This window comes from Hypanus sabinus, chromosome 6 (genome assembly GCF_030144855.1).
Source record: "Hypanus sabinus isolate sHypSab1 chromosome 6, sHypSab1.hap1, whole genome shotgun sequence".
NCBI classification, from domain to species: Eukaryota; Metazoa; Chordata; class Chondrichthyes; order Myliobatiformes; family Dasyatidae; genus Hypanus; species Hypanus sabinus.
In genome coordinates, this window is record NC_082711.1 from 178382219 (window position 1) to 178397893 (window position 15675).

General features: G+C 53.8%; 1 protein-coding gene across 1 annotated transcript in view; it reads left to right on the forward strand.

The window, feature by feature from the left end:
* LOC132396161 (Na(+)/citrate cotransporter-like) overlaps nucleotides 1–15675 on the forward strand; it is a 59093-nt gene that overhangs the window by 41625 nt on the left and 1793 nt on the right. The window contains exons 9-11 of the mRNA XM_059973703.1: nucleotides 2215–2336; nucleotides 2414–2575; nucleotides 10202–10339. Coding sequence (XP_059829686.1) covers nucleotides 2215–2336; nucleotides 2414–2575; nucleotides 10202–10339 — 422 coding nt within the window. The remainder of the gene's footprint in view (nucleotides 1–2214; nucleotides 2337–2413; nucleotides 2576–10201; nucleotides 10340–15675) is intronic.

The following is a 15675-nucleotide window of genomic DNA, read 5'->3' on the forward strand; positions in this document are numbered from 1 at the left end:
TTCCCACAAATTCACCACCCTCTGGCTCTCGGGAGATACTATTGGATTTGCTTTGGTCTCTCAGGGCACTGGGGAGTGTTGTAGGACAGAAGGATGTTGGAATAGCAGAACATGGCTCTGTGAAAGTGAAATCACAGGTAGACAGGGCAGGAACATTCCTGAGCAGCTGCATCACTGCCTGGTTCGCAAATTGTACCATCTCGGATCGCAAGACCCTGCAGCGGATAGTGAGGTCAGCTGAGAAGATCATCGGGGTCTCTCTTCCCGCCATCACGGACATTTACACTACACGCTGCATCCGCAAAGGAAGCAGCATTATGAAGGACCCCATGCACCCCTCATACAATCTCTTCTCCCTCCTGCTGTCTGGGAAAAGGTACCGAAGCATTCGAGCTCTCACGACCAGACTGTGTAACAGTTTCTTCCCCCAAGCCATCAGACTCCTCAATACCCGAAGCCTGGACTGACACCTTGCCCTACTGTCCTGTTTATTATTTATTGTAATGCCGATACTGTTTTTGTGCACTTTATGCAGTCCAGTGTAGGTGTGTAGTCTAGTATAGTTTTCTCTGTGTTGTTTTTTTAATTACATAGTTCAGTGTAGTTTTTTGTACTGTGTCATGTACAAAAATGGTTCTGAAAAATGTCTCATTTTTACTATGTACTGTACCAGCAGATATGGTTAAAATGACAATAAAAGTGACTTGACTTGACTTGACTTGAAAGGCAGCTTTTGGTAACAGGCCTTTATTGCTGAGTATAGCCGTTGGGAAGTTGTGGAGTGTTGTACAGGATGCTGGTGTGCCTCACTAGGGTATCATGTTCAATCTTGGCCGCCCTTCTAAACGAAAGATGTCATTAACCAGGAAAGAGAGCAGAAAAGATTTTCAAGGGTGTTTCCAAGATTTGAGGGACTGAGTTATAGGGAGAGGTTGGACAGGATAGTACTTTGTTCCCTGCAGTGTAGAGGTGACCTTACAGAGGTGTATAAGATCATGAGGGGCATAGAAAGGGTGACTGCACTCAGTGTTTCTTCCAAGGATGGGAAATCAAGAACCAGAGGGCACAGGTTTAAGGTGAAAGGAGAAAAATTTAACATGAATCTAAGGAACAACATTTTCACCCAGAGTCTGGTTTGTAGATGGAATGAATGAGCTGCCAGAGGAAGTGATTGAGGGACGTACGTTAACGACATTTAAAAGGAACTTGGACAGCCACATGGATGGGAAACGTTTAGAGGGTTGTGGCCTAAATATGAACAGATTGGATGAACTTAAATGGGAATGTTGGTCAGCACGGGCCAAAGGACCTGCTTGCGTGCTCTTTGATGCAGAGCTGGGTTGAGAAGTGGCAGATGGAGTTCAATTTGGAAAAGTGTGAAGTGGTTTACTTTGGAAGGTCAAAGGCAGAAGATCAGGGCTAATGGCAGGAGTCCTAGTGGTGTGCTTTAGCAGAGGGATCTTGTTGGGCTCCCATCCGTGGATCCCTCAGAGCTGCCATGCAACTGGACAGGCTGATTGAGAAGGTGTTTGGTGTGTCGGCCCTCATTTGTCGGGAGTTTGAGTTCCAGAGCCATGAGGTAACGTCGTCACTCTGGAAAGCCCTGCTTGGACCATACTGGGAATATTGTGTTGGGTTCTGGGTGCCTCATTGCAGGAAGAATGTGGAAGCTTTAGGGAGGGTACAGAAGAGATTTTCCAGGATGCTGCCTAGGTGTGAGTGAGCTAGGCTTTTCGCTTTGGGGTGAAGGAGGGTGAGAGGCATACAAGATGGGAAGAGGCAAAGATAGACTGGAACCAGAGTCCTTTTCCCTGGGTGGAAATAGCTAAACTGAGGAGGCATAATTTTAATGTGATTGTTGGAAAGTATAGGGGAGGATGTTGGAGGTAAGCTTTTTACACAGAGGCATTGGGTGTGTGGAACACCCTGCCAAGGGTGGTGACAGACGCAGATTCATTAGAAACGTTTAACACTCTTAGACTGGAACATGGGTGACAGAAAATGGAGTGTGATGCAGGAGGGAAGGGTTAGGTAGATCTTGGAGTCGATTAAAAGGTCGGCAAGATGTTGTGGGCTGAGGGATCTGAACTCTTCCCTGTTCTAAGACACTCTGCGTCCTGTGTCCCTACGATAGACTTGTTCAAAGAGGCGAGTGGGGTCAGATTGAGGTGGCAGCCTCTGATTGCAGTGGAGTAAATGTTTTTTATCTTCCAGGTAACAGGCGGAGGTACGGTCCTGCTCCTCCCCTGCTTAACTGGCCAGTGGTCCAGCAGAAGATGGCTTGGAATGTGGTGCTGCTGTTGGGAGGGGGCTTTGCCCTGGCTGCCGGTAGCGAGGTAATAGAAATGCTTCCTACTGAAGACCTTCCCTCGCTCCTGGGCCTGGAATTCAAGGTCGTTTCTATTTCTTGCAGGCGTCCGGCCTCTCCAAATGGCTTGGAGGCCAGCTGGCGCCGCTGGAGGCCATTCCGCCCTGGGCCATCGTCATCCTGCTGTGCCTGCTGATCGCCACCTTCACCGAGTGTGCCAGTAACGTGGCGACCACCTCACTCTTCCTGCCCATCCTGTCGTCGATGGTGAGTTGGTTCATTCCCCACTCCACCTCGGTGGCCTCCCTCCCTACCGCTTCCCTGGCCCTTTGGCACAATGGGTCCCGGCAGAACTCAACCACCTGACTTTCCCACAGGGAGGATATTCCCCCTAGACTCCTCCCATCTCTCCCCAGATCACCAGCTGTCTGCTCGTCTCTCCCTGTTTAAGCTGAGCCCTGATCCAGTAACAAGAGGTCAAAGTTCAGAGTGAATTTGTTATTGAAGTTTGTACCCGGTAGAGCAGAGGTTCCCAACCGGACCAATCACATTAAGCAAGCGGTTCATGGACCCCAGGTTGGGAACCCCTGAGTTCGAGCATCCGTGGGTAATCGAGGGAACTGACTAAACCTGTAACTTCACTCAGAACTCCACCATAGACAGTCCCAATCCCAGCTGTGAAAGGAGAGGGGGTGGGTACGGGGTTAACAGTCCCATCCTGTAGAAACCCAGTGAATAATTCCACCACAGACAGTCCCAATCCCGGCTGTGAAAGGAGAGGGAGTGGGTACGGGGTTAACAGTCCCATCCCGTAGAAACCCAGTGAATAATTCCACCACAGACAGTCCCAATCCCGGCTGTGAAAGGAGAGGGGGTGGGTACAGGGTTAACAGTCCCATCCCGTAGAAACCCAGTGAATAATTCCACCACAGACAGTCCCAATCCCGGCTGTGAAAGGAGAGGGGGTGGGTACGGGGTTAACAGTCCCATCCCGTAGAAACCCAGTGAATAATTCCACCACAGACAGTCCCAATCCCAGCTGTGAAAGGAGAGGGGGTGGGTGTGGGGTTAACAGTCCCATCCCGTAGAAACCCAGTGAATAATTCCACCATAGACAGTCCCAATCCCGGCTGTGAAAGGAGAGGGGGTGGGTGTGGGGTTAACAGTCCCATCCTGTAGAAACCCAGTGAATAATTCCACCACAGACAGTCCCAATCCCGGCTGTGAAAGGAGAGGGGGTGGGTACGGGGTTAACAGTCCCATCCCGTAGAAACCCAGTGAATAATTCCACCACAGACAGTCCCAATCCCGGCTGTGAAAGGAGAGGGGGTGGGTGTGGGGTTAACAGTCCCATCCCGTAGAAACCCAGTGAATAATTCCACCATAGACAGTCCCAATCCCGGCTGTGAAAGGAGGGGGTGGGTACGGGGTTAACAGTCCCATCCCGTAGAAACCCAGTGAATAATTCCACCACAGACAGTCCCAATCCCGGCTGTGAAAGGAGAAGGGGTGGGTACGGGGTTAACAGTCCCACCCCGTAGAAACCCAGTGAATAATTCCACCACAGACAGTCCCAATCCCGGCTGTGAAAGGAGAAGGGGTGGGTACGGGGTTAACAGTCCCACCCCGTAGAAACCCAGTGAATAATTCCACCATAGACAGTCCCAATCCCGGCTGTGAAAGGAGAGGGGGTGGGTACGGGGTTAACAGTCCCACCCCGTAGAAACCCAGTGAATAATTCCACCATAGACAGTCCCAATCCCGGCTGTGAAAGGAGAGGGGGTGGGTACGGGGTTAACAGTCCCACCCCGTAGAAACCCAGTGAATAATTCCACCACAGACAGTCCCAATCCCGGCTGTGAAAGGAGAGGGGGTGGGTACGGGGTTAACAGTCCCATCCCGTAGAAACCCAGTGAATAATTCCACCACAGACAGTCCCAATCCCGGCTGTGAAAGGAGAGGGGGTGGGTACGGGGTTAACAGTCCCATCCCGTAGAAACCCAGTGAATAATTCCACCACAGACAGTCCCAATCCCGGCTGTGAAAGGAGAGGGGGTGGTATGGCACTAGCAACTCCATCCTGTTAAGACCCAGAGCTACAGAAACGCTAGCAGAAGTTCCAAGGAACTCACCCAGGGAAAGGAAAGATCGTCGATGGATACGCCTGGGAACATCTTGAAAGGCTGGCCCGGGACATGAGGGGTATTGATAGGGTAAATGTAAACAAGCTTTTCCATTGATGTTGGGTGAGAATAGAACTAGAGGCCATGGATTAAGGGTGAAAGATGAAATGTTTAGGGGGAACATGTGGAGAAACTTCTTCACACAGAGGGTGGTGAGAGTGGGGAAACTGCTGCCAGTGCATGTGGTGGAAAGGCGGGTCAATTTCAGCACTTGAGAGAAATTTGTGTAGGTACATTGATTCAAGGGGTATGGAGGGCTATGGTCCCAGTGCAGGTCGAAGGGTTAATGGGTTGGTACACTGAAATTATTCAAAACATGGAACCTAGCACATGGAACAGAAAACATACAACATGGAACATAGAAAATAGAACATAGAACATACATGGAACGTGGACTATAAAACATACAAGGTGGAACGGTACAGCACAGCCCTTCAGCCCATGACGTTGATGCTGACCCTTTAACCTACCCTAAGACCAATCTACTCCTACAATCCCACATAACCCTCCATTTCTCTATCATCATGTGCCTGTCTAAGATTTCTTAAAAGTCCCAAATGTAACTGCCTCTATCACCACCCCAGGCACTGTATCGCACACATCCACCACATTCTGTGTAAGAAATCTTCTCAAACATCCCCCTACATTGTACTTTCCTACAATAAAATTATGCCCTGTATTAGCCATTGCCACCCTGGGGTAAAGTCTCTGGCTGTCCAGTCTATCTCTGTCTCTTATCACCTTGTACGCTTCCGTAAAGTCACCCACCTTTGCTCCAGAGAGAAAAGCCCTGGTTTGCAGAACATTTCCTGAAAAGGCATGCTCTCTAATCCAGGCATCATCCTGGTCAATCTCCTCTGCACCCTCTCTAATCCAGGCAGCATCCTGGTCAATCTCCTCTGCACCCTCTCTATTCCAGGCAGCATCCTGGGCAATCTCCTCTGCACCCTCTCTAATCCAGGCAGCATCCTGGTCAATCTCCTCTGCACCCTCCCTAATCCAGGTAGCATCCTGGTCAATCTCCTCTGCACCCTCTCTAATCCAGGCAGCATCCTGGTCAATCTCCTCTGCACCCTCTCTAATCCAGGCAGCATCCTGGTCAATCTCCACTGCACCCTCTCTAATCCAGGCAGCATCCTGGTAAATCTCTTCTGCACACTCTCTGATCCAGGCAGCATCCTGGTACATCTCGTCTGCACCCTCTCTAATCCAGGCAGCATCCTGGTCAATCTCCTCTGCACCCTCTCTAATCCAGGCAGCTTCCTGGTCAATCTCCTCTGCACCCTCTCTAATCCAGGCAGCTTCCTGGTCAATCTCCTCTGCACCCTTCACCATCTCACACTCCCCGTCAACACACCGTTCACCTTCTCACACTCCCTGTGAACACACCGTTCACCATCTCACACTCCCTGTGAACACACCCTTCACCATCTCACACTCCCTGTGAACACACCGTTCACCATCTCACACTCCCCGTCAACACACCGTTCACCATCTCACACTCCCTGTGAACACACCGTTCACCATCTCACACTCCCTGTGAACACACCCTTCACCATCTCACACTCCCCATCAACACACCGTTCACCATCTCACACTCCCTGTGAACACACCCTTCACCATCTCACACTCCCCATCAACACACCGTTCACCATCTCACACTCCCCATCAACACACTGTTCACCATCTCACACTCCCTGTGAACACACCGTTCACCTTCTCACACTCCCCGTCAACACACCGTTCACCTTCTCACACTCCCTGTGAACACACCGTTCACCATCTCACACTCCCCATCAACACACCGTTCACCATCTCACACTCCCTGTGAACACACCGTTCACCATCTCACACTCCCTGTGAACACACCGTTCACCTTCTCACACTCCCTGTCAACACACCGTTCACCCTCTCACACTCCCCGTCAACACACCGTTCACCATCTCACACTCCCTGTGAACACACCGTTCACCATCTCACACTCCCTGTGAACACACCCTTCACCATCTCACACTCCCTGTGAACACACCGTTCACCATCTCACACTCCCCGTCAACACACCGTTCACCATCTCACACTCCCTGTGAACACACCGTTCACCATCTCACACTCCCTGTGAACACACCCTTCACCATCTCACACTCCCCATCAACACACCGTTCACCATCTCACACTCCCCATCAACACACTGTTCACCATCTCACACTCCCTGTGAACACACCGTTCACCTTCTCACACTCCCCGTCAACACACCGTTCACCTTCTCACACTCCCTGTGAACACACCGTTCACCATCTCACACTCCCCATCAACACACCGTTCACCATCTCACACTCCCTGTGAACACACCGTTCACCATCTCACACTCCCTGTGAACACACCGTTCACCTTCTCACACTCCCTGTCAACACACCGTTCACCCTCTCACACTCCCCGTCAACACACCGTTCACCATCTCACACTCCCCATCAACACACCGTTCACCATCTCACACTCCCCATCAACACACCGTTCACCTTCTCACACTCCCCATCAACACACCGTTCACCTTCTCACACTCCCCATCAACACACCGTTCACCATCTCACACTCCCCATCAACACACCGTTCACCTTCTCACACTCCCTGTGAACACACCGTTCACCATCTCACACTCCCCATCAACACACCGTTCACCATCTCACACTCACTGTGAACACACCGTTCACCTTCTCACACTCCCCATCAACACACCGTTCACCTTCTCACACTCCCTGTGAACACACCGTTCACCATCTCACACTCCCCATCAACACACCGTTCACCATCTCACACTCCCTGTGAACACACCGTTCACCTTCTCACACTCCCCGTCAACACACCGTTCACCATCTCTCACTCCCCGTCAACACACCGTTCACCTTCTCACACTCCCTGTGAACACACCGTTCACCTTCTCAGACTCCCCATCAACACACCGTTCACCATCTCACACTCCCCGTCAACACACCGTTCACCATCTCTCACTCCCCGTCAACACACCGTTCACCATCTCACACTCCCTGTCAACACACCGTTCACCATCTCTCACTCCCCGTCAACACACCGTTCACCATCTCACACTCCCCGTCAACACACCGTTCACCATCTCACACTCCCTGTCAACACACCGTTCACCATCTCTCACTCCCCGTCAACACACCGTTCACCATCTCACACTCCCCATCAACACACCGTTCACCTTCTCACACTCCCCATCAACACACCGTTCACCTTCTCACACTCCCTGTGAACACACCGTTCACCATCTCACACTCCCCATCAACACACCGTTCACCTTCTCACACTCCCTGTGAACACACCGTTCACCTTCTCACACTCACTGTGAACACACCGTTCACCATCTCACACTCCCCATCAACACACCGTTCACCTTCTCACACTCCCCATCAACACACCCTTCACCATCTCACACTCCCCATCAACACACCGTTCACCTTCTCACACTCCCCATCAACACACCGTTCAGCTTCTCACACTCCCTGTGAACACACCGTTCACCTTCTCACACTCCCCATCAACACACCGTTCACCTTCTCACACTCCCCATCAACACACCGTTCAGCTTCTCACACTCCCTGTGAACACACCGTTCACCTTCTCACACTCCCCATCAACACACCGTTCACCTTCTCACACTCCCCATCAACACACCCTTCACCATCTCACACTCCCCGTCAACACACCGTTCACCATCTCACACTCCCCGTCTACACACCGTTCACCTTCTCACACTCCCCATCAACACACCGTTCACCTTCTCACACTCCCCATCAACACACCGTTCACCTTCTCACACTCCCCATCAACACACCGTTCACCATCTCACACTCCCCATCAACACACCGTTCACCTTCTCACACTCCCCATCAACACACCGTTCACCATCTCACACTCCCCATCAACACACCGTTCACCATCTCACACTCCCCGTCAACACACCGTTCACCTTCTCACACTCCCTGTGAACACACCGTTCACCTTCTCACACTCCCTGTGAACACACCGTTCACCATCTCACACTCCCTGTGAACACACCGTTCACCATCTCACACTCCCTGTGAACACACCGTTCACCATCTCACACTCCCCATCAACACACCGTTCACCATCTCACACTCCCTGTGAACACACCGTTCACCATCTCACACTCCCTGTGAACACACCGTTCACCATCTCACACTCCCCATCAACACACCGTTCACCATCTCACACTCCCTGTGAACACACCGTTCACCATCTCACACTCCCTGTGAACACACCGTTCACCATCTCACACTCCCCATCAACACACCGTTCACCATCTCACACTCCCCATCAACACACCGTTCACCATCTCACACTCCCTGTGAACACACCGTTCACCATCTCACACTCCCTGTGAACACACCGTTCACCATCTCACACTCCCTGTGAACACACCGTTCACCATCTCACACTCCCCATCAACACACCGTTCACCTTCTCACACTCCCCATCAACACACCGTTCACCTTCTCACACTCCCTGTGAACACACCGTTCACCATCTCACACTCCCTGTGAACACACCGTTCACCATCTCACACTCCCTGTGAACACACCGTTCACCTTCTCACACTCCCCATCAACACACCGTTCACCTTCTCACACTCCCCATCAACACACCGTTCACCATCTCACACTCCCCGTCAACACACCGTTCACCATCTCACACTCCCTGTGAACACACCGTTCACCATCTCACACTCCCCATCAACACACCGTTCAGCTTCTCACACTCCCTGTGAACACACCGTTCACCATCTCACACTCCCCATCAACACACCGTTCACCTTCTCACACTCCCTGTGAACACACCGTTCAGCTTCTCACACTCCCCATCAAGACACCGTTCACCTTCTCACACTCCCCATCAACACACCGTTCAGCTTCTCACACTCCCTGTGAACACACCGTTCACCTTCTCACACTCCCTGTGAAACACACCGTTCACCATCTCACACTCCCTGTGAACACACCGTTCACCATCTCACACTCCCCATCAACACACCGTTCACCATCTCACACTCCCCATCAACACACCGTTCACCATCTCACACTCCCCATCAACACACCGTTCACCTTCTCACACTCCCTGTGAACACACCGTTCACCTTCTCACACTCCCTGTGAAACACACCCTTCACCATCTCACACTCCCCATCAACACACCGTTCAGCTTCTCACACTCCCTGTGAACACACCGTTCACCATCTCACACTCCCCATCAACACACCGTTCACCATCTCACACCCCATATCAACTCATGCGGCAGAGTGGAGGAATTTCTGTGTGTGAACCCCAAGATCGCATTGTACATTGATATAAACCCTGCTCTGCCATTAACCCTGTACTTTGCCTTCAAGTTGGAGCTTCCAAAGAGAATTTGTTCCTGTTATGGTTATGATTCTATAGATTTATCGAGAATGCCCACATGAAAATGAATGTCCGGGCTGTATATGAGGACATGGATATATTTTGATAAAATTTACTTTGGACTTTTGAATCACTTCACACTTCTTCAGAATGAACTGCATCTGCCATCTCTCAGTGCCGCTCGACATCCTGTTGTGACGCAGAACAACCTTCTCACTATCTCCAACACCTGCACGCTTCGTGTCATCTACTCTGTGTTGTGTTTGCATTCACAGGCCAGGAACATTAACATCAACCCACTCTACATCATGCTGCCCTGCACCCTCAGTGCGTCCTTCGCATTCATGTTGCCCGTGGCAACTCCACCAAACTCAATTGTCTTCTCCTACGGTTACCTGAAGGTGTTCGACATGGTAGGTCATTGCCAGGGCAGTGATGAAGAGGGTAACGCCAGGAGTGTGTGATGGGACGGTGTGGAGGGAGCTTCACTCTGTGTCTGACTCCGGGAGTGTGTGATGGGACAGTGTGGAGGGAGCTTCACTCTGTGTCTGACTCCGGGAGTGTGTGATGGGACAGTGTGGAGGGAGTTTCACTCTGTGTCTGACCCCGGGAGTATGTGATGGGACAGTGTGGAGGGAGATTCACTCTGTGTCTGACTCCGGGAGTGTGTGATGGGACGGTGTGGAGGGAGATTCACTCTGTGTCTGACCCCGGGAGTGTGTGATGGGACAGTGTGGAGGGAGTTTCACTCTGTGTCTGACCCCGGGAGTATGTGATGGGACAGTGTGGAGGGAGATTCACTCTGTGTCTGACCCCAGGAGTGTGTGATGAGACAGTGTGGAGGGAGCTTCACTCTGTGTCTGACCCCGGGAGTGTGTGATGGGACGGTGTGGAGGGAGATTCACTCTGTGTCTGACCCCAGGAGTGTGTGATGGGACGGTGTGGAGGGAGATTCACTCTGTGTCTGACCCCGGGAGTGTGTGATGGGACGGTGTGGAGGGAGATTCACTCTGTGTCTGACCCCGGGAGTGTGTGATGGGACGGTGTGGAGGGAGATTCACTCTGTGTCTGACCCCGGGAGTGTGTGATGGGACGGTGTGGAGGGAGATTCACTCTGTGTCTGACCCCGGGAGTGTGTGATGGGACGGTGTGGAGGGAGTTTCACTCTGTGTCTGACTCCGGGAGTGTGTGATGGGACGGTGTGGAGGGAGTTTCACTCTGTGTCTGACCCCGGGAGTGTGTGATGGGACGGTGTGGAGGGAGTTTCACTCTGTCTGACCCTGGGAGTGTGTGATGGGACGGTGTGGAGGGAGATTCACTCTGTGTCTGACCCTGGGAGTGTGTGATGGGATGGTGTGGAGGGAGATTCACTCTGTGTCTGCCCCGGGAGTGTGTGATGGGACGGTGTGGAGGGAGATTCACTCTGTGCCTGACCCCAGGAGTGTGTGATGGGACGGTGTGGAGGGAGATTCACGCTGTGTCTGACCCCAGGAGTGTGTGATGGGATGGTGTGGAGGGAGTTTCACTCGGTGTCTGACCCCGGGAGTGTGTGATGGGACGGTGTTGAGGGAGATTCACTCTGTGTCGGACCCCGGGAGCGCGTGATGGGATGGTGTGGACGGAGATTCACTCTGTGTCTGCCCCGGGAGTGTGTGATGGGACGGTGTGGAGGGAGATTCACTCTGTGTCTGACCCCAGGAGTGTGTGATGGGACGGTGTGGAGGGAGATTCACGCTGTGTCTGACCCCGGGAGTGTGTGATGGGATGGTGTGGAGGGAGTTTCACTCGGTGTCTGACCCCGGGAGTGTGTGATGGGACGGTGTGGAGGGAGCTTCACTCTGTGTCTGACCCCAGGAGTGTGTGAGGGACGGTGTGGAGGGAGCTTCACTCTGTGTCTGACCCCGGGAGTGTGTGATGGGACGGTGTGGAGGGAGTTTCACTCTGTGTCTGACCCCAGGAGTGTGTGATGGGACGGTGTGGAGGGAGATTCACTCTGTGTCTGACCCTGGGAGTGTGTGATGGGATGGTGTAGAGGGAGTTTCACTCTGTGTCTGACCCCGGGAGTGTGTGATGGGACGGTGTGGAGGGAGATTCACTCTGTGTCTGACCCCGGGAGTGTGTGATGGGACAGTGTGGAGGGAGTTTCACTCTGTGTCTGACCCTGGGAGTGTGTGATGGGAAGGTGTGGAGGGAGTTTCACTCTGTGTCTGACCCCGGGAGTGTGTGATGGGACGGTGTGGAGGGAGTTTCACTCTGTGTCTGACCCCGGGAGTGTGTGATGGGACGGTGTGGAGGGAGATTCACTCTGTGTCTGACCCCGAGAGTGTGTGATGGGACGGTGTGGAGGGAGATTCACTCTGTATCTGACCCCGGGATTGTGTGATGGGACAGTGTGGAGGGAGATTCACTCTGTGTCTGACCCCGGGAGTGTGTGATGGGATGGTGTGGAAGGAGATTCACTCTGTGTCTGACCCCGGGAGTGTGTGATGGGACGGTGTGGAAGGAGATTCACTCTGTGTCTGACCCCGGGAGTGTGTGATGCGACGCTGTGGAGGGAGATTCACTCTGTGTCTGACCCTGGGAGTGTGTGATGGGACGGTGTGGAGGGAGCTTCACTCTGTGTCTGACCCCAGGAGTGTGTGAGGGACGGTGTGGAGGGAGCTTCACTCTGTGTCTGACCCCGGGAGTGTGTGATGGGACGGTGTGGAGGGAGTTTCACTCTGTGTCTGACCCCAGGAGTGTGTGATGGGACGGTGTGGAGGGAGATTCACTCTGTGTCTGACCCTGGGAGTGTGTGATGGGACGGTGTGGAGGGAGTTTCACTCTGTGTCTGACCCCGGGAGTGTGTGATGGGACGGTGTGGAGGGAGATTCACTCTGTGTCTGACCCTGGGAGTGTGTGATGGGACGGTGTGGAGGGAGATTCACTCTGTGTCTGACCCTGGGAGTGTGTGATGGGACGGTGTGGAGGGAGATTCACTCTGTGTCTGACCCTGGGAGTGTGTGATGGGACGGTGTGGAGGGAGATTCACTCTGTGTCTGACCCCGGGAGTGTGTGATGCGACGCTGTGGAGGGAGATTCACTCTGTGTCTGACCCTGGGAGTGTGTGATGGGACGGTGTGGAGGGAGCTTCACTCTGTGTCTGACCCCAGGAGTGTGTGAGGGACGGTGTGGAGGGAGCTTCACTCTGTGTCTGACCCCGGGAGTGTGTGATGGGACGGTGTGTAGGGAGCTTCACTCAGTGTCTGAACCTGGGAGTGTGTGAGGGACGGTGTGGAGGGAGCTTCACTCTGTGTCTGACCCCGGGAGTGTGTGATGGGACGGTGTGGAGGGAGCTTCACTCTGTGTCTGACCCCAGGAGTGTGTGAGGGACGGTGTGGAGGGAGCTTCACTCTGTGTCTGACCCCGGGAGTGTGTGATGGGACGGTGTGGAGGGAGCTTCACTCAGTGTCTGAACCTGGGAGTGTGTGAGGGACGGTGTGGAGGGAGCTTCACTCTGTGTCTGACCCCGGGAGTGTGTGATGGGACGGTGTGGAGGGAGCTTCACTCTGTGTCTGACCCCGGGTGTGTGTGATGGGACGGTGTGGAGGGAGATTCACTCTGTGTCTGACCCTGGGAGTGTGTGATGGGATGGTGTGGAGGGAGATTCACTCTGTGTCTGCCCCGGGAGTGTGTGATGGGACGGTGTGGAGGGAGATTCACTCTGTGTCTGACCCCAGGAGTGTGTGATGGGACGGTGTGGAGGGAGATTCACGCTGTGTCTGACCCCAGGAGTGTGTGATGGGATGGTGTGGAGGGAGTTTCACTCGGTGTCTGACCCCGGGAGTGTGTGATGGGACGGTGTGGAGGGAGCTTCACTCTGTGTCTGACCCCAGGAGTGTGTGAGGGACGGTGTGGAGGGAGCTTCACTCTGTGTCTGACCCCGGGAGTGTGTGATGGGACGGTGTGGAGGGAGTTTCACTCTGTGTCTGACCCCAGGAGTGTGTGATGGGACGGTGTGGAGGGAGATTCACTCTGTGTCTGACCCTGGGAGTGTGTGATGGGATGGTGTAGAGGGAGTTTCACTCTGTGTCTGACCCCGGGAGTGTGTGATGGGACGGTGTGGAGGGAGATTCACTCTGTGTCTGACCCCGGGAGTGTGTGATGGGACAGTGTGGAGGGAGTTTCACTCTGTGTCTGACCCTGGGAGTGTGTGATGGGAAGGTGTGGAGGGAGTTTCACTCTGTGTCTGACCCCGGGAGTGTGTGATGGGACGGTGTGGAGGGAGTTTCACTCTGTGTCTGACCCCGGGAGTGTGTGATGGGACGGTGTGGAGGGAGATTCACTCTGTGTCTGACCCCGAGAGTGTGTGATGGGACGGTGTGGAGGGAGATTCACTCTGTATCTGACCCCGGGATTGTGTGATGGGACAGTGTGGAGGGAGATTCACTCTGTGTCTGACCCCGGGAGTGTGTGATGGGATGGTGTGGAAGGAGATTCACTCTGTGTCTGACCCCGGGAGTGTGTGATGGGACGGTGTGGAAGGAGATTCACTCTGTGTCTGACCCCGGGAGTGTGTGATGCGACGCTGTGGAGGGAGATTCACTCTGTGTCTGACCCTGGGAGTGTGTGATGGGACGGTGTGGAGGGAGCTTCACTCTGTGTCTGACCCCAGGAGTGTGTGAGGGACGGTGTGGAGGGAGCTTCACTCTGTGTCTGACCCCGGGAGTGTGTGATGGGACGGTGTGGAGGGAGTTTCACTCTGTGTCTGACCCCAGGAGTGTGTGATGGGACGGTGTGGAGGGAGATTCACTCTGTGTCTGACCCTGGGAGTGTGTGATGGGACGGTGTGGAGGGAGTTTCACTCTGTGTCTGACCCCGGGAGTGTGTGATGGGACGGTGTGGAGGGAGATTCACTCTGTGTCTGACCCTGGGAGTGTGTGATGGGACGGTGTGGAGGGAGATTCACTCTGTGTCTGACCCTGGGAGTGTGTGATGGGACGGTGTGGAGGGAGATTCACTCTGTGTCTGACCCTGGGAGTGTGTGATGGGACGGTGTGGAGGGAGATTCACTCTGTGTCTGACCCCGGGAGTGTGTGATGCGACGCTGTGGAGGGAGATTCACTCTGTGTCTGACCCTGGGAGTGTGTGATGGGACGGTGTGGAGGGAGCTTCACTCTGTGTCTGACCCCAGGAGTGTGTGAGGGACGGTGTGGAGGGAGCTTCACTCTGTGTCTGACCCCGGGAGTGTGTGATGGGACGGTGTGTAGGGAGCTTCACTCAGTGTCTGAACCTGGGAGTGTGTGAGGGACGGTGTGGAGGGAGCTTCACTCTGTGTCTGACCCCGGGAGTGTGTGATGGGACGGTGTGGAGGGAGCTTCACTCTGTGTCTGACCCCAGGAGTGTGTGAGGGACGGTGTGGAGGGAGCTTCACTCTGTGTCTGACCCCGGGAGTGTGTGATGGGACGGTGTGGAGGGAGCTTCACTCAGTGTCTGAACCTGGGAGTGTGTGAGGGACGGTGTGGAGGGAGCTTCACTCTGTGTCTGACCCCGGGAGTGTGTGATGGGACGGTGTGGAGGGAGCTTCACTCTGTGTCTGACCCCGGGTGTGTGTGATGGGACGGTGTGGAGGGAGATTCACTCTGTGTCTGACCCTGGGAGTGTGTGATGGGATGGTGTGGAGGGAGATTCACTCTGTGTCTGCCCCGGGAGTGTGTGATGGGACGGTGTGGAGGGAGATTCACTCTGTGTCTGACCCCAGCAGTGTGTG